The sequence below is a fragment of the Diabrotica virgifera genome, chromosome 9 (assembly GCF_917563875.1).
Source record: "Diabrotica virgifera virgifera chromosome 9, PGI_DIABVI_V3a".
NCBI lineage: Eukaryota > Metazoa > Arthropoda > Insecta > Coleoptera > Chrysomelidae > Diabrotica > Diabrotica virgifera.
Genome location: NC_065451.1, coordinates 13,805,029 through 13,828,445, shown reverse-complemented (window position 1 = coordinate 13,828,445; position 23,417 = coordinate 13,805,029). Strand labels below are relative to the sequence as shown.

Below are 23,417 nucleotides of genomic sequence, written 5' to 3'. Positions count from 1 at the left end.
GTTGTACGCTTTTGGTTTTTAGGGTTAAAACTACCATAAAAAAACTAGGTACTTGTAAAAATTATGAAACAACATTTTAAACTTTAATATTGTCAACATTTGGTTCTTATTAGTTACGTAATGATTGCTTTATGCTTTAAGATATACTATCATAATATTTCGACCCTTAAAACCACCCTTGTTGGACCTATATATAAAAAATTACTTATCCTAAAAGAATAATTTCGGCTTGCATTGATTTACAAAAAAAATTGGGATTAGGATCATCTCACCCTGTACTTCATATTCTATAACATGCTCAAGGGCGTCGATTATTTTTAGGGGTGTAAACTACCCTTATTGTCAAAAATTAAACATTTGTTAAAAATAATGATTGTTTTATGCTTTAGGATATAATATCATCATATTTTAACCCTTAAAAACCACCCTTAAGAACATTACAATTTTTATAAGTAGATAATTTAATAGATCTATACAGAGAAAAAAGTAGAATTAAAGAATTACAAAAACATTTATTTACACAAAAATACGAATTTACAAATATGTATATAGAAGTACAAATACAAAAGTTATTAAGTATTCCATCTTCCAGTATACGAACCAGTTCTGTGGTATTAAACATGCATTGAAAATGTTCCATAAGCGGACTATTCGAATATTTCGAAAAAAAAAATTGTTTTATAAACATAGCTCCTTCATTTTTGGCGATAAAAAGATTTTTTTGAAAATGATTTTGTAGAATTTTTGAAGAACTATAAGAATGTGTAAATTAAATTCCGTTAGATCCCTTACTTTTTAATCGGGGTGGGTTTAAAGGGTTCGAATAAGGGGTGTTTGCTCGTAAATAGAGGATTTAAACAGCTATATCTCGCTAAATGTTCACTGCAATGAAAATATATTTCTAATATAATTTTAGTCGTTAAAAAAGCTACAATTTAGTAATCTATAATTTTTTTCGTATCCCCAGTATTTTCGGAGATATTTGGAAGCAAAAGGTGAAAAATACGAAATTGCAAAAAAACAATTTTTCCTTAAACTCGAATTATTCTAAAATTAGGCCTTTTAAATAGTAGTCCGTTCTTTAACGGTAAAATATTGCAAAACCTCTAAATTTTAAACAACCGCTTGGATTGACATGAAATTTGGCATACAGATGGCAACAAAATAACAACCACGGTTTTAGACAGTTTTTCGCAAATAACTCAAATAGTAAATATTATGTCGAAAAAATATTTTTAGCAAAAATATAACCTGTAAAAAATTTAAAAAATGCTATCACGTCTCTATACTTAGTGGAAGCAGAATTATAGCTAATGAAAAATAGGTTCATATTCGTCAAATTCCAAATGGAATACTTTAACGTGAAATAACCAAAAATGAAGCACATTTCGGGGAAAACTCATTACAACTTATTTAAAGTGTTAAAAAAAAGCTTCATTTTTGTTTTAAAAGAAAAATCTCCAGCATCAAAAGTAAACGAGTTACGCTCAAAATAAAGTTAGTCCCTTTTTTTGGTAAAGAAATCGAGAAAGTCACCCCCTAATTATTATCTTAAATGAACTTAATCGTTACGACTTCACAAGTTTCTTGTCTCTTGTATGTATTGTTCATATTATCTGTAAGTTTCATCGATTCAAAGTCCTTATTATTGAAAAGGTTGTAGTTAAAAGAGGTTAAACGAGTCACTGATCACGAATGTATGCAAATTTAGAAACACCAAATCTTAATCAATTTTTGTCTAACAAAAAAACAAAAAAATACATGGGATTCAGAAAAGCAATGCTGACTTTTTTGTTTTTCGAGATTTTTGGTATCTCTAACAATTTTTAAGTTATTTTGAAAAAAGCATATTTTCAAAATTAAAATTTTTAAAAATTTTATTTTGAAACCAAATATTTTCAAATATAAACACTTTGAATCGACGAAACTTACAGATCATATAAACACAACATAAGTAAAATAATTTGTGGAGCGTTAACGATTAATTTCATTTAAGTTTCTAATTAGGGGGTGGTCTTCCCGATTTTTTTTCTAAAACAAAAGGGACCAACTTTATTTGAGCGTAACTTGCTTAAATTTAATGCTAGAAACTTTTTGTAAAAACAAAAATAAACCTTTTTTTAAACAATTTAAAAAAGTTATAAAGGGTTTTCCCCAAAAAGTGCTTAATTTTTTGGATATTTCACGTCGAAATATTCTATTTGAAATTTGGTGAATATGAATCTATTTTTCTGTTACGCGGTTGACTCTACTATTTTATTTATTTATATTTTTTGGCACTAAGTTTAATTTAAATAAAGGAAGACTTACTTATATTATTTTATTTACATCACTTAATTTATTTTAATAATTACAAATAACACTAACTAACACATCTAATTTATTTACAACTCAAATTTATGATTTAATTAACTAAACATAACGATAACTAATATATACATTTCATTAAATCCGAATCGAGTACAATTATATTACGCGTCGCGGCTCATTCGTTGACTGACTGGCCTGTGATCGGATTCCTGTTCTTTATATATACTTCGGCAGCGCTCGCTCCGAACGCCGTGGATAGGAATGGTATTGTCTCGTAACGCCGAGAAGTATCGAGAAGAATTAGGCCGGGTTGTGAGGCGTCACATTGCCCCCTCCTTAAAAGATGGTTCCTCCTGGAACCTTGTCGGGACTGGAACTGGATGCTGGTATCTGCAACTGGACCCTCTTTTACAACTCCCAGTTGTATAAAAGTGACAGGGGACGGTCTTCTCTCCGCACCAGTAACTATGCGGATTGCAACAGACTAACACATGGACCTCGGTGTCTTTAAAAATTTCTGCTACCATATTTCGGATAACTCTCCAGTCTAATTGGCGGCATTCTAACTTTGGCATGGCTAACTTTTGCACGTCGGACTCCAACACGTGCTCTCTCAATTGAATTAATGCATCCCATACATCTTGGTAGGTAGGTTGGTCATGGACAGTGTCTTTTGTTACCAGATAGAATAGGTAACGTGATGCATCTTGGAGTTTCAATGCTTTGCCAGGAGCTGGCAGTTGGCATTGAAGTTCTGCAACTCGACCAAACTTCCTTCGGAAGGCGGATGCCAACCCTCGTGCGTCTTTGATACTGGCCGGGATGGTATGGGCCAGCGAATAGTCATCGGGAAGTGCGAGAAGATCTCGCTTTTCTTCAGTGGTAACACCATGTCTTGCTTTACCGGTACCTCCGTAGGCACCCATGAACTCTTCAAAGGTAAGGTCAGGTATTTCTCGAACTTGGTTGACTTCCACTTCTTCATCTACGTCGTGGTCTCCCTCGTACGGCGCCAACCGGTTATGGTGGACTATCATCGGCTTTCCCCTAGGAATCTTGCTTATTCGGTAGATAACGTCATTGATTCTCTTGACAATGAGGTACGGACCTTCCCAGAACTGCTGCAACTTGGGAGAACAACCTGTTCGCTTCTTTGGATTATAAAGCCAGACTTTGTCGTTCTCCTTGAAACATCCCTTCTCAGCTTGGGTATCGTATCGTTTCTTCATTCGGTCGCTAGCGATCTGAAGATTAGAACGGACCAACTCATGTATATCGTCCATTCTTCTTCGTAATTCATTCACGTAATCCTCACCAGCAACATCTTCTCCAGGTCGACATCCAAACTCTAGATCACAGGGTAGACGCATCTCACGTCCAAATAGGACTTTTGCTGGTGTTTGGCCAGTTGATTCGTTAACAGCAGATCTATAGGCCATTGCGAAGAACGGAAGGTACTGGTCCCAGTCTCGTTGATGATTGGACACCATCTTTGTCAAATACTTGCCAACTGTCCTATTCATACGCTCCACCATTCCATCCGATTGCGGGTGATAGGCCGTGGTTCTTGTCTTCTTCATGCCTAGTTTATCACAGATTCCTTGAAATAGATCGCTCTCAAAGTTCCTTCCTTGGTCACTATGGATCTCCAGAGGTACTCCAAATCGGCTGATGCAGTCTTTGATTAACACATCTGCAATAGTGGCGGCCTTCTGGTCTGTAATTGCGTAGATCTCCACCCACTTCGTGAAGTAATCCATTACCACCAACATGTATTTGCATCCATTGTCACTTTCTGGAAATGGCCCGGCAATATCCAAAGCTATTCTTTCAAACGGACTTCCAACATTGTACTGTCTCATAGGAGCCTTTCTTTTCCGGTAGGGTCCGTTACTTGTAGCACAGGTAGTACATTTCTTACACCAGTCCTTCACATCGTCGGAACTATTCATCCAATAAAATCGTTCCCGAATTCTCTGAAGGGTCTTCTTTACACCAAAATGCCCTCCTGATGGACTGTCGTGTAGCTGACGAAGTACTTCGGCTACTCTGCTCTTTGGAATCACCAACTGTGTTTTTCTCACTGAACCATCATCATTTTCTATTACTCGTTTAAGCAAGCTGTCTTCCAAGATAAATGAGTCCCACTGGGCCCAATACGTCTTAACTACTGAGCCTAGGCTTGATATTTCTTGCCAAGATGGTCGACGATTTTCTTCTTTCCATTTTCGAATCTTCTGTAAAACTGGATCTTTTTCTTGTTCTTCCTTGATCTTGGTAGGCGTCCACTCGTCGTTGACCACTGTTGTTCTTAGTACTGCTGCTTCCTTTGACTCTGTTTTGTTGCAATGGGAACATTCTGCTGGACACGGTCTTCTAGATAGGGAATCAGCGTTCCTGTGGCTAACTCCGGCTCGATGCTCGATCTTAAAATCATATTCTTGAAGTCGTTCAATCCATCTGGCTATCTGACCCTCTGGATTCTTAAACTGCATTAACCATTTAAGGGCGGCATGGTCGGTTCGGATTAGAAACTTCCTTCCATAGAGGTATTGATAGAAGTGTTCCACTGATTTTACTACTGCTAGAAGTTCTCTTCTCGTGACGCAATAATTTCGTTCAGGTTTTGAAAGCACTTTACTAAAATATCCAAGGACTCGTTCCTGTCCTCCTTGGATCTGCGACAGCACTCCTCCAATTCCCACATTGCTTGCATCCGTATCTAAGATGAACTCTCCTTCTGGCAGTGGATACCCTAATATTGGCGCTGTAATTAAATGCCTCTTCAAAGTTTCAAAGGCTGTTTGGCAGTCTCTATCCCAGCAATAATCCCTTGCTTCCTCTGTAAGTCGTGTTAATGGCTTAGCGATATCTGCAAACTTCTTAATGAATCTCCGGTAGTAAGTACATAGTCCCAGAAAACTTCTCACTTGATGTTTATCAGTTGGTTCCGGCCATTCCTTAATGGAATCGATTTTTCCTTTGTCCACGGCCACTCCTTCTTTGCTGACTATATGGCCTAGATAATTGACTTTACTTTGAAATAGCTGGCATTTCTTGGGGTTTAACATTAACTGGGCAGCTTCAAGTCGATTAAAAACGTCTTCTAAATTGTGCAGGTGGTCTTCAAACGTCTCCCCCAAAACGATTATGTCGTCTAAATACACCAGGCATGTTTTCCAAGATAACCCTCTCAACACATTTTCCATAAGCCTCTCAAATGTCGCAGGAGCATTACAGAGTCCAAACGGCATAACGTTGAATTCCCATAATCCGGATCCTGTCGTGAAGGCCGTCTTCTCCTTGTCCACTGGATCCATTTCTACCTGCCAATATCCAGACTTCAAGTCCAACGTAGAAAACAATTTACTTCCAGCCAATGTGTCCAACGTGTCGTCAATCCGAGGCAGAGGATAACTATCTTTCTTGGTAACATTGTTCAACAAACGGTAGTCCACACAGAACCTCGTAGTTCCATCTTTCTTCTTGACCAGGACCACCGGAGAGACCCATGGGCTCGTAGAAGATTCTATCACCCCGTCTTTCTTCATTTCTTGAACAATCCTTTCAGCTTCCTCTCTCTTCGCCTGTGGTAATCGTCGAGCTGTTTGACGAATTGGCCTAGCGGTACCAGTGTTGATTTTGTGTTTAACAACTGTCGTTCTTCCTGTCTTTCCTCCTTTCGGTACGAATATGTCACGATATTGCCGAAGAAATTCCCTTAATTTCTTTTTTTCTACTTGGTTTAGAGACTGGCCTGCAACTGCAACCATTTGGTCGAACTTGTCGTTGGAATTATCTGATGTTGTCGTCTGACGGATTATGGACGTCACGGGTACACAAGTTCCTACTTTTGTCTCCTTCTTGATGGTCACCGGGTAGTCATTGACATTAATCAATCTCACGGGAATTTCTTTAGCAGAAGTAACCAATTCCTTTCCAATTATGATTCCTCGCCAACCTCCTCGTCGTGGTTCCATGGCTCCATCATAACAGGTGTTCCCTCTTCTACAATTCCCTGTAGCCGCGCTACGATGATCGTTTCACTCCTCGCAGGCACAACTGTATCTTCTCTAATAGCTGCTAGCATAGTGCTGTCATCATGTGGATGAAGAAATACCTCCTCGTTGCCAACTTTGATTACCCTGTTCTTAAAATCCAATTGAAATCCATGCAAATTCATTACGTCCATTCCTAATATAACATCTTCTTCGATGTCTGCAACTATAACAGTATGGACGAACTTTTCTGCTCCAATCCCCAATTGTATCTGGATTTCTCCGTGGATGTTGGCATTTTCACCTGTGGCAGTCCGCAGTCGCAACCTCGTTGGTAAGAGTTTCTTACGACTGTTTATAACTGACGGTCGTATAATGGTCCTGGTCGCTCCGGTATCCACCAACAATGTATACTTTTTACCATTTATTTCTCCATCCACATATACACTATCTTCACGACATTTCAAAGAAGCTATTAGTATGAGAGGGTCTTTGGAAAAGTTGCGGGTCGAAGCTGCCCCCCTAAGGCCGACCCGTTCTAGTTTTCCTGTTGGTGAGTCTCTTGACTGTTATTGTACCTAGGGTACTTACATGAACTCCGTACGTTTACCATTTCCCCACAATTCCAGCACCTTATGGTCTGTGTTTTCTTGTATGAAATGCCCTTTATCATATTGACGATCTGGTCCAGTTTGTCTTCATCCTCTTCCTCTTTTACAGTCCTAACTTTACTGTACCCGCCAGAGGCCTTGGTAGCTGATTCGTATTCGAGGGCGGCAGACAAGACATCAACCAGCGTCTTGTGACGAGCTAATCGCAGTGTTCTTTGCATTTCATGATCACGAAGGCCATCAATGAATGTTTGAACAGCCAACTTTTCCATCATGTCTTCGGGAGCTGTTGGATATGCATATCGTACCAACCTGGCAATATCGACCTCGTATTCTTGAAGAGCTTCATCTTTCTTTTGTCTTCGATTTTTAAACTGCGACTGATAGACATGCTCTAAATGTTCGTGCCCGTATCGCATATTCAGTCTCTTCTTCAGCTGCTCGAAGTCATCTGTCTCCTCTACGGCTATGGTCTGGAGGACATCCAAAGCGTCGCCTCGAAGAGCAATAGTGAGGTTTACAGCTTTTTCTTTTTCGGACCATCCGTTCGCTCTGGCCGCAGATTCGAACTGTTTCATGTAGTTGTTCCATGATGACTTTCCGTCGAAATTTGGCACCTTAACACGAGCATGACCTACACTCCCTTCAACTATCGACTGTGGCTCCAATTTGTATTTGGTTTCATCATCTTTAATGTCTGTTAAGATGGGTTCCATCCCTTTGTCTGCTTTTTCCGTTTCCTCCATATTCTTTTCTAATTCCTTGATCTTTTCCTCAAAAGTAGATTTTATGGACGATATCTTGTCGTCAAAATCCGAAGTGACTTTAGAGATCTTGTCAGTCATCTTGCTTTCAAGGGATGAAATATCACCCGAAACTTTCAAAATATCACTAGAAACTCGATGTTCTAACGATGTAATGTCTGTCGAGACTTTGTTCTCTAGCGATGTAATGTCTGTAGAAACTTTCAAAACATCCGAGGAAACTTGGGAGATTTCACTAGAAACTTTGGTCTCTAACGATGTAATCTCTGTCGAAACTTGGGAGATTTCACTAGAAACTTTGGTCTCCAACGATGTAATGTCTGTCGAAACTTTCAAAACATCCGAGGAAACTTGGGAGATTTCACTAGAAACTTTGCTCTCCAACGACGTAATGTCTGTCGAAACTTTGTTCTCTAACGATGTAATTGACGAAATCAAAGCAGCATTATTGTTTTCAAACAAATAGGTTTCTGGATCTTGACCCTCTTCCTGAAGAGCGTTCTTTAGACGTTCGACTAGCTCAGCCTTTTTTCCAGTAGAACTCAGGTCCCTTTCTTCCAATTCAAGTCTCAGGTCTGCAATTTTTAGCTTAAACAAGGTAGACATGATCACACACTTTATTTATTACGATTTATATTTTATTTATTTTTTTTAAAGGTTCCACACTCTATTTAAACCGAAGATTTCATTTATTTCAAGTATCCTCACTTCTGCACCATTTTGTTACGCGGTTGACTCTACTATTTTATTTATTTATATTTTTTGGCACTAAGTTTAATTTAAATAAAGGAAGACTTACTTATATTATTTTATTTACATCACTTAATTTATTTTAATAATTACAAATAACACTAACTAACACATCTAATTTATTTACAACTCAAATTTATGATTTAATTAACTAAACATAACGATAATTAATATATACATTTCATTAAATCCGAATCGAGTACAATTATATTACGCGTCGCGGCTCATTCGTTGACTGACTGGCCTGTGATCGGATTCCTGTTCTTTATATATACTTCGGCAGCGCTCGCTCCGAACGCCGTGGATAGGAATGGTATTGTCTCGTAACGCCGAGAAGTATCGAGAAGAATTAGGCCGGGTTGTGAGGCGTCACATTTCATTGGCTATAACTCTGGTTCTACGAGATCCAGAGACCTAACGCGTACACAATTTTTTTACTTTTTTATAGGCTATATTTTTACTAATTGTAGGCTTCTTATCGTTACCGCCTTTTTTTAAATTTAAATTTGATGTTCTGTCAGGTTGTCAAGGGGTAATGACAGCTGACAGATGATAGACAGAAGACTGTAAGACATGAGGTGAGAATAAAGTTGTGAACCATGATGGTGTATTATTTTATTTCTTAAGAAATTGAAGACATCCTTTCTACAGAATCAGGTGTGGGGTTATACTTATGTTCCCCCTGTGTTGTTAGGACAGAAGGAAATTATATTTTTTATGTTTCGTTATGGATAACCTCGAAAATAACTTACCAGGTACACCGCCTACACCACCACCTGTGTTATCACCCCAAGCGAATAGCCCCGGCTCAAATAATAATAATGTGAATCCGAATCCGAATGATAATATGGTAAACCTTGTTAATTCATTACTCCAACAGAATGCACAGATGCTTCAGATGTTGCAACTACAAAACAGCATGTCAACAATAAGTAATCCTGTACCAAATTTTAATATAATGCCAGATTTATCTAAAACTATTGAGAAATTTAATGGTGAAGGTGATTCCAGCCAAGCAGCAGTATGGTTAAAGCAAATTGAGTCTACAGCGGTACTACACAATTGGCCAGATGCATTTATATACCAAACAGCCAAAAGCAATCTCGAAGGTGCTGCAAAGTTCTGGTTTATAGGCCTAAATGAAGAAATCACAGATTGGTCCAAATTCAAAACAGCTTTCCGGAAAACGTTTCTGTTTTCACAAAATAAAACAGATTTATGGAGAAAGATGCAAGAGTGTACTCAAAATCAAAATGAGAATGTTTCCATTTATTTCCATATGAAAGTTTCTCTATGCAAATCACTCGAACTGCCATTTGAAGAAACAAAAGAACAAATTGCCATTGGTTTGTGGAGTAAGGAATTAAGTAATTTTATTATGTCAAAAGAGCATTGTGATGAAGACACCCTGTATCAAGACATCGTGAGTTATGAAAGAATTGTTAGTGCTCGAAAATGTAGAATAAGCGATAGAAGAGAGAAACCTAATGCAAAAGAAAACTATAATACAAAACGTGAACATTCAAAATACGACTTGCCAAGAATACCTACTTTTAAAAATAATCCAGCTACTAGAAGCAAAGCTATTAGATGTTTCAACTGTAATGTGATTGGACATTCCGCAGTTCAATGTACTCAACCAGCTAGACAAAAGGGTTCGTGTTATACGTGTGGAGCAATGGATCACCAAAGAAATAATTGCCCCAAGAATGAGTTCAGGATGAATCCACCCAAGGTCAAGGTAGAAAGTAACACTGCACTATTTGTGGAACAGCATAATGCAAGTGGGTATATGTTACCAATTTGTCTTTTGAAGGACAAAATTTCTATTTATATTGATTCTATTGTAGATTCAGGTAGTGCTATATCCTTAATAACTTTAGATACTGTAAAATCTTTCAATTTTGAATTTTCTGATATTCCTGAGAAAACTTTCCAGGGTATTAACCAAAGTAAACTAGAAATTTTGGGTTCTGTGTTGTTTAAAATGAAAGTTAATGACATACTTATTGATTTACTCATTTATGTTGTACCAAATGAAACCATACCATATAAATGTCTGTTAGGTAGAGATTTTATGCAGAACGACAAACTTACCATATCTTTTTCAGGTAATAAAGTAGAGATTTCTTCTAAAGATATTGAAAATACAAATATTGACAATGATATTTTACATATTGACTATGTAGATAAAAATGAAATTAATATTGATATCAATCCTAATTTAAATAATTTAGATCGACAAAAGTTAGTTGATATTTTTATGACTGATTATGTAAATCCAGAAAGACCTAATGAACCTATGACTAAATGTGAAATGAAAATTGTTGTAGATCCAAATCATGTTCCTTTTTATTATAAACCTCGTAGGTTATCATATGCTGAAAAAAATGCTGTACAAGAATTAATTAATGACTTGTTAGATAAGGATATTGTTCGTAAGAGTAATTCAGAGTATAGTTCACCAATAGTTTTAATTAAAAAGAAAACTAATGACTTCAGACTATGTGTAGACTATCGTTCATTAAACAAAATCACTTTACGGGATAATTTTCCAATCCCACTAATTGAAGATCAACTTTGTCAACTTAAAAAGATAAACATTATTTTTCAACTTTGGATCTCAAAAGTGCTTTTTATCATGTTAATGTAGAGGAATCTTCAATTAAATACACATCATTTGTAACTCCCAGTGCTCAATATGAATTTTTGAAAATGCCATTTGGTTTGCGCAATTCACCATCTGTTTTTATGCGATACATTCATACTATATTCAAGGACTTGATGGAACATAACAAATTACTAATTTATATTGATGATTTATTAATAGCAACAAAAACTGTTGAAGAGAACTTAGACATTCTAAAAGAGATATTTTGCTTATTGGTTCAAAACAAATTGAATCTCCGTCTTGACAAATGCTCCTTTTTAATGACTAAAATAAATCATTTAGGCTACATAATTAATGGTGATGAGATAAGACCAAGTGATCGACATATTAGTGCAATTAAAGAGTACCCAGTACCACGAAATGTTAAACAGTTACACAGTTTCATAGGCCTTACTTCATATTTTAGAAAATTTGTTCCCAACTTTTCAATAATTGCTGGACCACTTTATGATTTATTAAAAAAGAATGTTTCATTTGAATTTGGAAGAGAACAAATGAAAAGTTTTCATAGTTTAAAACAAATTTTAGTGTCCAAACCTGTTTTAGCTCTCTATTCTCCTACAGCTGAAACCCAAATCCATTGTGATGCCAGCTCTAGTGGTTATGGTGGGATATTACTCCAAAAACAAGCAGACCAAAAATTTCATCCAGTGTTCTTTTACAGTCAGAGAACTACTCAAGCAGAATCTAAACAGCATAGTTTTATTTTGGAACTAAAAGCCGTTATCAACACACTTAACCGATTTAGAGTATACTTATATGGAATTAAATTTAAGATACTGACAGACTGTAATAGTGTAACAACAGCTTTACAGAAGAAGGATGTTAGCCCTAAAATTATGAGATGGAGTCTCGTTCTTGATAATTTTGATTATACTATAGAACACAGAAGTGGAACAAGCATGAAGCATGTTGATGCTTTAAGTAGGTGCTTTGGAAGTATTTTAATAATTGAGGAAAACACTTTTGAACATAATTTAGCTATTAAACAAGGGCAAGATGATATTATATGTAAATTAAAGGAGACATTACAATCCAGTGAGCATAAGTTGTTTGAATTAAATAATGACATACTTTATAGAAAAAGTAATAATTTACTACTATTTTATGTACCTGAATCAATGGAAAACAATGTGATTCGGAGTTGCCATGATGAATTAAGACATGTGGGCTTAGATAAATGTTGTGAAGCCATGAAAGAATCGTACTGGTTTCCTAATATGAGACAAAAGGTAAGAACTTATATTACAAATTGTTTGAAGTGCATTGTATTTGCTCCTAACAGTGGTAAAAGGGAAGGATTTTTACACAGCATACCAAAGGGAGACAAACCATTTAATATTTTACATTTGGATCATTGTGGACCTCTTGAAAAATCTAAAGGAACTGGTTATAAACATATTTTTGCAATTGTAGATGGCTTTACTAAATTCTTGAAATTGTATGCTTGCAAGTCAACTAATTGTAATGATGTTATTAAGTATTTAAACTCATACTTCTTTACTTACAGTAAACCTTTAAAAATAGTCACCGATCGGGGCTCAGCATTTACGTCCAAACAATTCACTGAATTTTTAACCGATAATGGAATACAGCATGCTCTTGTAGCTACCGGCGTACCAAGAGCCAATGGACAGATTGAAAGGTTCAACCGGTTCATTATACCAATGATAGCGAAACTAACCAAGGGCCCAGAATGTTGGGATCAAGTACTTAATGAAGTTGAATTTGCTGTCAACAACACTGTTAATCGAAGTACAGGCCAAACACCTTCTAAACTATTGTTTGGAATGAACCAAGTAGGTAATGTCAAAGATCATTTAAAGTATTTTCTGTCATCCATTAACAAAGACAAATCCGATATTAACGAACTACGACATAATGCATGTGACAAGATAGAGAAATCCCAAGAAGTCAATAAGCTGTACTACGATTCAAGACATAAACAAGCTTCAATTTATAATATTGGTGATTATGTCATGACACCTAATGTTGATGTTACACCTGGTGTAAATAAGAAACTATTACCTAAATTTAAGGGACCTTATATTATTAAGAAAATATTACCTAATGACAGATATCTAATTTCTGATGTTGAGGGTTTTCAGGTGACTCAGAAACCATTCGAAGGTGTATTTGATGCTGATCATCTCAGATTATGGATGAAATCATCACACTAAACTAAGTCTTCCTGTATGACTTAATAGTTCTATAAGGGTTTTATCCATTTGCGTTGTCTTAGATTTTATTTAAGTATTTTAACCTTTTATATTATGATTCTTATTTTATTCACACTAAATTACTTACTTTATGTTTAGCAACTCCAACTTATATTTGTGCAAAACAATTAATATCTATAATTACCCATTATGTATAGGACGTTTAAGAACTTATGATGAATTACATTTATGAGGAATAATTCCTGAAAGGTGCTTATGATAATTTATGTTTATTAGAAATAATGTTTGACAAATATTTATGAATGTTATGATTTTTGTCATGTTTATGTACTTTCACTTTCAGTGTAGTTATATTTTTGTTCATGACAGATGACATGTTATGACAAATATTTAGGAATGTTATGATTTTTGTCATGTTTATGTACTATCGATGACAGTTTATGACAGATGGCATGTTATGACAAATATTTATGAATGTTATGATTTTTGTCATGTTTATGTACTTCCAAATAGTTTTGTATTTTTGTATATGGAAGAGCGAGGGCGCTCTTGTTGTCGGTTGGCCGAGTTGTAGGCTTCTTATCGTTACCACAAACCATACATACTCATAGACGTTTCACGTAAATTGTCAAGGTCAAGACAGCAAATTAATTACCATTCCAATCCAGAGATGTCGCTGTCAGTCAATTGTCTTGTCATATTTAACAACTGACAGTTGACAATTAAATTAATTTGTTTTGTTATTTAATTTTTATTTTACAGTTTGTGACTTATGTATTTTATTGTGTATAGTGGTGTTACGTTTTTAATTAGATTTAATCACAATTTTAATCAATTGTATTAACCTCCCCTCCGTTTTTATGAGTAGAATTTTTAGTTTACATTGATTGATCATCCCGTGTTGTGTTTCTCCACATTTAAAAAAACAATATAATAGATCCTGAAACAGTTTATTCCAATAAACAAGTGTGTCATCAACATTTCGGGCCTATATATTTTTGGAAGTTTGTAAAAGATTATAAGGTATTTATCTAAACAATCATCCTACAAGATTCTTTCAAAAATTTTCATTCAACTCAATATTACATCAGTGCTTTCACGTGACACATGGCAGTAGTGTTTAGCATTTTCAAAACAAATTGGAATATTTGAAGTTTTCAGTAAAACATTGAATTGTCTTTCTGTTGTTTTAATTTCCTGCGAAATTTCATCAAAAATCCCGCAAAATTTATAATTTGAAATACCCACGTAACTAAAATTTGTCAATTTAGTTCCCATTCCAATCAAGAGATGGCGTTAATTCGATCCAAAAGATTAACATGGTCGTGAAACGTCTATAAGTATGTATGGTTTGTGATCGTTACCGCCTTTTTTTAAATTTAAATTTGATGTTCTGTCAGGTTGTCAAGGGGTAATGACAGCTGACAGATGATAGACAGAAGACTGTAAGACATGAGGTGAGAATAAAGTTGTGAACCATGATGGTGTATTATTTTATTTCTTAAGAAATTGAAGACATCCTTTCTACATAATAACGTTATTTTCGACAAAATACTTACTTTTACAAAACCTTCTAAAAATGTGGTTATTTGGTTGAAAAATGATCATATTCACTCGCAAATAACTCGAAAAGTGTTGACTTGGCGAAAAAGATCTATAGAACAAAAGTTCTAACAGTAACTGTAAGAACAGTTTACCCATTTCTGGTCTTATTTTGGACATATATATTTTCACCTCCAAGAGGGGGTGAAAGTCACGCCCAGGGCAAAAGCACACATCGGCACAATATCAATTTTTTTCTTTGACATGTAAGCTGTAAGTATGCCAAATTTCATGTCAATCCAAGCGGTTCTTTAAAATTTAGAGCAAAAACCGTGAAAGAATGTACTATAGGTCAAATTTCTTGGATGTATTGACAATACAAAAATACAAGGAATTATAGAAAGCTGAAGACCAATTTTTCAATTAGTAGGGTAGTTAGGGGGTTATTTTCACTAATTTTTTCGTAGAGAAAAGCAAGTACCGACTTTTTTTGATCATAAATCGCTCTATTTTTATGTTAGAAATTTTTTATTATTATTGTTATATACTATTGTTACTTTCAATAACTCGAAAAATATTAGTTTTACGAAGAAAATATAAAAACCATTTTTTTTTCTTAGAATTACTTTTTACATTGATTTATATGGTTAAAATTTAATAAAAAATTCCCACCCCCGAGATGGGGTGGCAACCACCCCCAAGGTTTTAGCTTACAGCGGCATGATATAGAAAATGATCCTTGGACTATTCCCTACCTTATGTGAAAATTTCAAGTAAATCCATGTTGGACGAAAAAATTGCGAGCCAAAATGCTTCATTTCCTCGACTACAAGTCGGACATTAATATGAATAATACTCAGATACCATAATATGCCCATACAAATTGGCATATCATATAACAATCTTACAACAGACGTTTTACATTTTACTGTAAGTTTTTTTAATTTTTTTTTTCATTTATACACTTTCTAGTTAACAGATATCACAGCATTACTGTGACAGATATTCCTAAAAGAAATTACATAAATCATCCTGAAAAATACTTACCATTCATCCCCACATTTTTTGTCGAATTTCAATAAGCTTTATTTATTCACCTTTCCGCTTAGTTTTACCACTTTCGCCGCAAAAGAAAATGAGTAATTACCTTTCACATCTTTCACATTCCGAACATCGTACCATTAGTTATAGAATAAGGGAGTAACTTTTTCTTGTTGGCAACACCACTTACAGCTCTTAATGGTCATATCGTCAATCATTTGGCCTTAATTTTCTAATTGCTTATCATTCAGGTGTTTGAGGAATTTTATGGAAGCCTTAATTTTAGTTGAAAGTAACTAATCACTCTTATTATTTATTGTTTCAATGAGATAAACGTGGAAGAATGAAATCAATTAAACCAAGATAAAAAAGTCATCTGGTGTAGATGTAGAAGAGGTCAAATTTCTCAAATTTAATACCATTTTTGGGTATAAGTTCTCATGCAACACCTCATTTGTTATATCTATTTTAATGACGGAGGAATTTTGTTCACGGACAGACTGATAGACAGGCATGAAACCGAGAGTATTTTGTTCTCGTCTTGCTAAGACTTGTAGGTACTATTTTAACGTCTTTAAAACAGTACTTATCTCTAAAACCGGAAGTCCGAGGTCAAATGTCTTATTTTTAATACTGTCCTTGGGCAACAAGTGTTACAGTTCAACTTGATTATCCAGTTGGAGTTGACTTTTCCTAGTTCGAGTCGACTTAAACGGCTGGTTTTAGTAAAAGTTGATTATACATAAATATAAAATGAAGATTTTTATTCAACATTTACTAGTAAAAGTAGACTCCAACTAGGAAAAATATACTGTTCCCAATGCCATTTAATAAAAGTTGATTCACACAAACAACCGATTCTAGAAATTAAATGTTACTGTATATTATGTTCAAATCGTGATATTTATTTTTTTGCGAAAACTTACTCAAAAAGAGGTCCTTATAACGAATCCACAGGGTGTCAGGTAGTACCGTAATCGAAAAATTGTCTAAACAATTTTTTTTAAACAAATTCACAAAAAAATTCACTTCGGACATTTTTTTACACCAATAATTTGGGTCATTCGGAGCAAAAGAGGTCTTTTGTGATTTTTCTGTAAAATTTATTGTTCTCGAGTTATACACGATTTAAAATTTGAAAAATGCGAAAATGACCATTTTCAAGGCTTAATAGCTCAGTTAAAAATTATTATTATGAAAGTCAGAAAGTCACCAAATCAAATTTTAACGACCCCCCTACAAGGTACTGAAGAAATATTTGTCATTATTGTATTACTAAGCTGTTATTTTTAATTATTAACAATGAGCGCTAGGAGCGTATTGAGGCGGCTGTCAATGTGAGTGCGACTGAGATGCACCATTGGACGGTCGGAATGGAGGATCTTCGCTCATTGTTGATAATTAAAATAACAGCTTATTAATAAAATAATGACAAAAATTTCTACAGGATCTTGTAGGGGTGCTTTAAACTTTGATTAGGTGACTTTCTGACTTTCATAATAATAGTTTTTAATCGAGTTATTTAGCCTTAAAAATGGTCATTTCGCATTTTTCAAATTTTAAATCGCGTTTAACTCGAAAACTATCAATTTCAGATAAAAATCACAAGAGACCTTTTTTGCTCCGAATGACCAAAATAATCTAAAAAAAAAGAATGTGTGTGTACTTTGTACGCACGTAAGAAGTTATACTTCTATTATTATGATTTCAACGAAATTAATATACTTAACAGGTTATTTGTATTTTATTTAAATATTAAACTAACTTTCTTTACCTACCACTTTTAAAAATGTTTTACTAAAACGATACCAATAATATATATATATATATATATATATATATATATATATATATATATATATATATATATATATATATATATATAAAGAATATGAATTGTCCGGGATTTGAATCCGGGACCTCTTGATCTCCGGTCACACGCTCTACCACTGAGCTAGGTATATCCCTTTTGCTTTGACAGGTTACAAGATTTCTCATACATACTGACAAATTTAATACAAAAATACTTTAAATATACTTACTATTATTATAAAATAATAAATACTAAGAACACTAATATATCCTTTTATAATATGATATAATATGACTTATTTGCGCTGACAGCGCTGATACATACATATCTTGAAAGATTAGCAATGAAATACATATAAGAGTAGTTTCATACTCTTATTCTTGTAAGAGATAGCTGTATGAATTCATCTAAAAAAGAGTTTATTTACAATATGTACAAGATAGATTAAAACCATTAATATAACTAAAATAACTTAAACATACAAACCCAAAAAAGAGAATCAAGAACAATGCTATTTCTTATGAGTTTTTGACAACTATCAAATAATTTACAAAACGTCAGTCAAACTACAAACTACAATTATAGAGTCATGCCGCCTAAAACTACAAATACCCTAAATTATCGAAATGTTGTTTTATTAAAAATAAGCATAATTTTATTTTTACATCCCCCCACCAACAGGTATGACAAACCACTAAAGTCTATGGTTGGTCACAAGGCATCAATTTTGAGATGTGAAAATAATTCATATCGTTCCTTTTGTATCCAATATCTATTTCATATAACGTATTTGAAATTCGTTTCTTTATTTGAAACAGGCCTAGTCTTATTTCATCAAGCTTTTTTCTATTTAGCTTGGATTTATTTTCCACATATGCCCAATCTCCTTCTTTAAATTCATAGAATTTTCTATTTTTGTCATACAGTTTTTTGTTATATTCATGATGTCGTACTGAATTTTTATAAGCTATTTGCTTATCTTTTGACAAATTTCTTGTTTCACAAAGTTCCTCGGGAACAATCGGATCCGCTTTTCTAAAAAGCAAATATTCTGGGCTGTATCCGGTTACGGAATGATCTGTTCTATTATATTCATCTATACATTCTTCAGCTATTTTTGTCCATGCTCTACTTCTAGTTTCATTTAATTTGCATCTTATCCTATTAACTAATGTTTGATTAAGTCTTTCATTTAAACCATTTGAAAATGGGCAGTCCACTGCTGTAAAAACCAGTTGAATATTTAACTGTTTCAAATTATTTCTAACTATTTTGGAATTAATTCCCGGATACTGATGTGTTAATAATGTTTTTATGGGGTGTTTATCTTGAATTTTAGAGATTAGTTTAATGAAATCACCTGTCGTCTGATTTTTGGAAGTAACTGCAAATGCATATCTGGTAAAATGATCTACAAGTAAGTGGAGGTATTTTTTTGTTGAACGATTGCCAGCAAATCCTCCTATTGTATCTAGGGACATAATCTCGAAAGGTTCTTTTGCCGGACCTAATTGTGACAAGAGACCACATTTTGGACCTACTCTTGTTTTATTTTTCCAGCAGATCTCGCATTTCTGGCAGATATCCTTTGCCAGTAAATCCAAATTCTTGATGTAGTAAAAATTCCTAATTTTGTTAAATACTTTACCAGCACAAATATGACCATAAAATTTGTGAATTTTTGTTACTAACTCCACTCCAAAATCCTTGGATAATATTATTTTTTTCTGGTTCTCCCTCAATTTATAGAATACATCTTGGTTGAAAATTGTTCCTATCATTTTATCTATAGCTTGTCGATTATTATTCTGGTCTTGTTTTATCTCAGTTAATGTCACTAGGTTCACTGTTTTTATAAATGTTTCTCCATTTTCTATATTTTCCAAAACTGGGTTTCTAGAAAGGCAGTCTGCTTCTACATTTCCTTTTCCGAGTTCATATTTAATGTCGAAGTCAAATTGTGAAAGAAAATGAGTCATATCTCCTAATTCTTCATCTGGTCTTGTACGAAGTTCTCTTCCCTCAAGGGGCTTATGATCAGTAATAACTACAAATTTTCTTCCCATTAGCCAGTATTGCCAAAATTTTAATGCTTCTTTAATTGCCAGGCACTCTAAAAAAATTGCTTTTTTGTTTTTCTGATATTTGTTCAATTTTTTTAAAAAGTAAGCCACAGGTTTCATTTCTCCATTTTCTTGTTTTTGTTTGAGAACTGCACCAACTCCTAAAACACTAGCATCGGTATATATAATTGTAGGAGCATTTGGGTCAAAAATAGCTAGAATAGGTTCAGAGCAGAGAATACTCTTTACCTCACTAACAGCTGCTTGGCAGTTTAAAGACCAGTGGAATTTAATATCTTTTCTAAGTAAATTATGTAATGGTTCTAATAATCTGGCTGAATCTTTTATATATTTGTGATAAAAATTGACTTTTCCCAAAAACTGTCGTATTTTTTTCCTGGTATCTGGTGCTGGAAAATTTCTGATCGATATTAAATTATCATGTAAAGGACGAACTAAATTGTTTCCCACAATGTGTCCTAAATATTTTACCTCTTTTCTTGCAAAATTACACTTTAGAAGTTTGAGCCTAAATCCCTCTTCTAAAATGGCTTCCATAAGTCTCTCAATGTGCTCTAAGTGTTCTTCAAATGATAATGAAAATATTAAAATATCGTCTATGTAATTTATACAAAATGAGTTTAAATTATGTTTTCTGATAATATTACTTAAAATTCTTTGAAATATTGCTGGTGATGTTTTAAGCCCAAAAGGTAAGCATTTCCATTGCCAATGACCATCTTGTGTAACGAAGGCTGTCTTATATTTATCTTTATTCCGAACTGGAATACACCAAAAAGCAGAATTTATATCTAAAGTAGTAAAGAATTTAGCATTCCGTGTTTTGGTCAAAATCTCGTCAATTAATGGAAAAGGTTGTGGTTCGGGAACAATTAATTTGTTTAATTCACGAAAATCAATGCATAATCTTGTTTAAGATCCTTCATCTTTTTTAAGAGCCAATGTAACAGGTGCTGCAAAGGGCGAAGATGATTCTTCTATTAAATTTGCTTTTAACAATTGTCCTATTTGAAATTCTATCTCTTTTTGATCCTCTATTGAGCATCTATATCGTTTCTTTGCGACAAATTTATGTTCTAAAAGTTTAATTTGAGCTTCATTATTTTGAACTTGCCCAATATCAAATTTATGTCTTGCAAAAATATTGTCATATTTATTTAATAATATTTCTATTTTACTTTTCTGATCTGGCTGTAAATGTTCTAATTTTGCTTCAAAAAGCTCTGTGGGAATTCCTTCATTAAAGTTTATTGTATATTCAGTCATATTAATATTGTGATTAAATTTTTCAATCTTTTCTTCAATATTTTCATCTAATCTTTGATAAATTTCTAAATCAAAATCTTGTTTCATTTGAAAATTCAAAATAGAATCTAATCCAAGTAGAATATCATACTCGAAATACTCATCATTAATTACAAAAAGATTAACATTTTTCTCGATCTTATTAATTTTCATTTTTGCAATTAGTTTTCCTGTAAAATTTGTTCTGCCATTTACCGTTTTAAACATATTTCTATCTTCATGAATAACTAATCCCAACTTACCTGCTACCTTCGAATTCAGAAGAGTAACATTTGACCCTGGGTCATAGATTCCACATAATTCTCTATTATTTAGGAATACTTTTAATTTGATCAATGGCAGCAAATTCAGTTTTTTTGGTCGGTTATCGTTTCATTTAATGTCTCCTGTATAGCAATATTAGTAACATATTTAATATCATTTGATTTGTTTTTTTTTTGTATTGTTTTCGTATCTTTTTGCTTTAAACGGCACATTGCCTCTGGGTGAAACCTCCCAGAGAATCCTTTTTTATCACAATATTGACAACTTTTTTTTTCTTCTGAAATTTGTTGAAAATTTGGTTTTGTCTGTGATTTATCTTTCTTTCTTATAACTGAACTTTCCAATTTTCGTAATTCACCTATCAATTTTTCCATTGTTGTAACGTCAGTTCTATTAATATTGGCAAATTTTTCACAATTAAATCGATTAGTATATCACTAGGAAAATCATTTTTGACATTTAGCAATAAATTTTCTTTACGAAATGCATAATCAACAAGACTACCAGCTATATACTTAAAAGAATACGCTTTCCTATGGTTATGCCAACCTGTTTCACAAAAACTATCTAAAAAATTAATTTTCCATACCTCAAAACTGTTATCTAAGCCTAATGTTATTATTTTTGATTCAAACCATTCCTTTGCTATTCCATCAAGAAACAGATGTAGAATCAAAATCTTGTCTTTATCAGCATCCACTTCACATCGCGAACATTCTGATTCGAAGGTATTAAGCCATGAATTCATTGGAACATTTTTCCCATTAAAATTTCGAAGTACAAAATCACCTTTTATTTTTTTATAGTTTTTCTTTTCAACTTTAAGTATACCTGTTTTACTATTTTGGAGCAACTGGACTAATGCTGGAGATTGTTCAATCGCTTCTGTCTTCTCATACTCTGGTAATAAGGTCTGCTGTAGGTACTCATTTTGATAAACCACATCACCATCTGAATCAAAATAAATCACTTTCAAATTATCATCTAAGGTAATGGTATATGTTCTAAAGCATCCTCTTGATTTCATAGATGCTAAAACATTTTTTACTTTTTTCAGACGAAATAGTTCAGAATGATAATCTTGAAGTTGCTTTTCAGCAGGCATTTCATGATAGAAACGGGACTCTGTTGGCTGCAACCACTTAAATTTATATACATTATTCTTACTATCACTACTGCTTGCTTCTATAGCAATACAAATTCTCATTGATGCAATATTCATCCTTAATTTGTACAAATAACGGCTTGAAAATCTATTTTTATCGCTATTTTCGCTTGGTCAGCGTAAGTTCTTGATTTATAAGAGTAGTTTCATACTCTTATTCTTGTAAGAGATAGCTGTATGAATTCATCTAAAAACCAATATTTTATCTACCAAAAAACAAATAAAAAAACTGCAACTCTTCGTCACTGGAATACATTCCTATTTTACAATTTTTTAGAACTTTGACATTTAAAAATTCAAACTTCTGTCAAACCACAAAACTGTCAAATCTTTTTTTGTAATTTATTGCTCACATGTCATCACTATGAAAAGGCGAAAGTTAAGGATAATTGATTATATGAAAGGGTGCTAAAAAACAGTGCGAAAAAGTAAATCCCATTTAAAATACATTATTACTTAAGGCACACTTTAAACCCTTCATGTACTGCTATCTATATTTACAATTTTCACACAATAAAAATTTATACATAATATGAGGTAGAGTAGATAAGAATTATTTTTGTGAATTTGGTTAACAAAAATTTGTTAAACAATTTTATAGAATTGTTCGACACCGCGGTACAATCCACCGCGGTACCGCCTGACACTGTGTATTTGTTATAAGGATGTATTTGTTTGAGTAAATTTATGCAAAAAAATCGAATCCGAATAATTTACCTAACATGGGCGACGTTACAGCCTGGACTAATAATAATAAGTAGTTGAAACGGTCAAAACAAAGAGACGCACACTCATCAAAAAGGCACGTGAGATTATACTCGTATAAATTGTATAATCTACTTTTACTAACAAGAGTTAGGAAGAGTCAACTTCAACTAGTAAAAGTTGATTTAAATTTTTCAAATCAACTTTTACTGCT

General features: G+C 33.6%; 1 protein-coding gene across 1 annotated transcript; it reads left to right on the top strand.

Moving 5' to 3' along the window:
- The first annotated feature begins 9,160 nt into the window (after positions 1-9,160).
- Positions 9,161-22,479, top strand: LOC126892811 (uncharacterized). The gene is made up of 2 exons (XM_050662546.1): positions 9,161-10,799; positions 22,391-22,479. The coding sequence occupies exons 1-2, from the start codon at positions 9,161-9,163 to the stop codon at positions 22,477-22,479; spliced, it is 1,728 nt and encodes a 575-aa protein (XP_050518503.1).
- Positions 22,480-23,417: the final 938 nt, after the last annotated feature.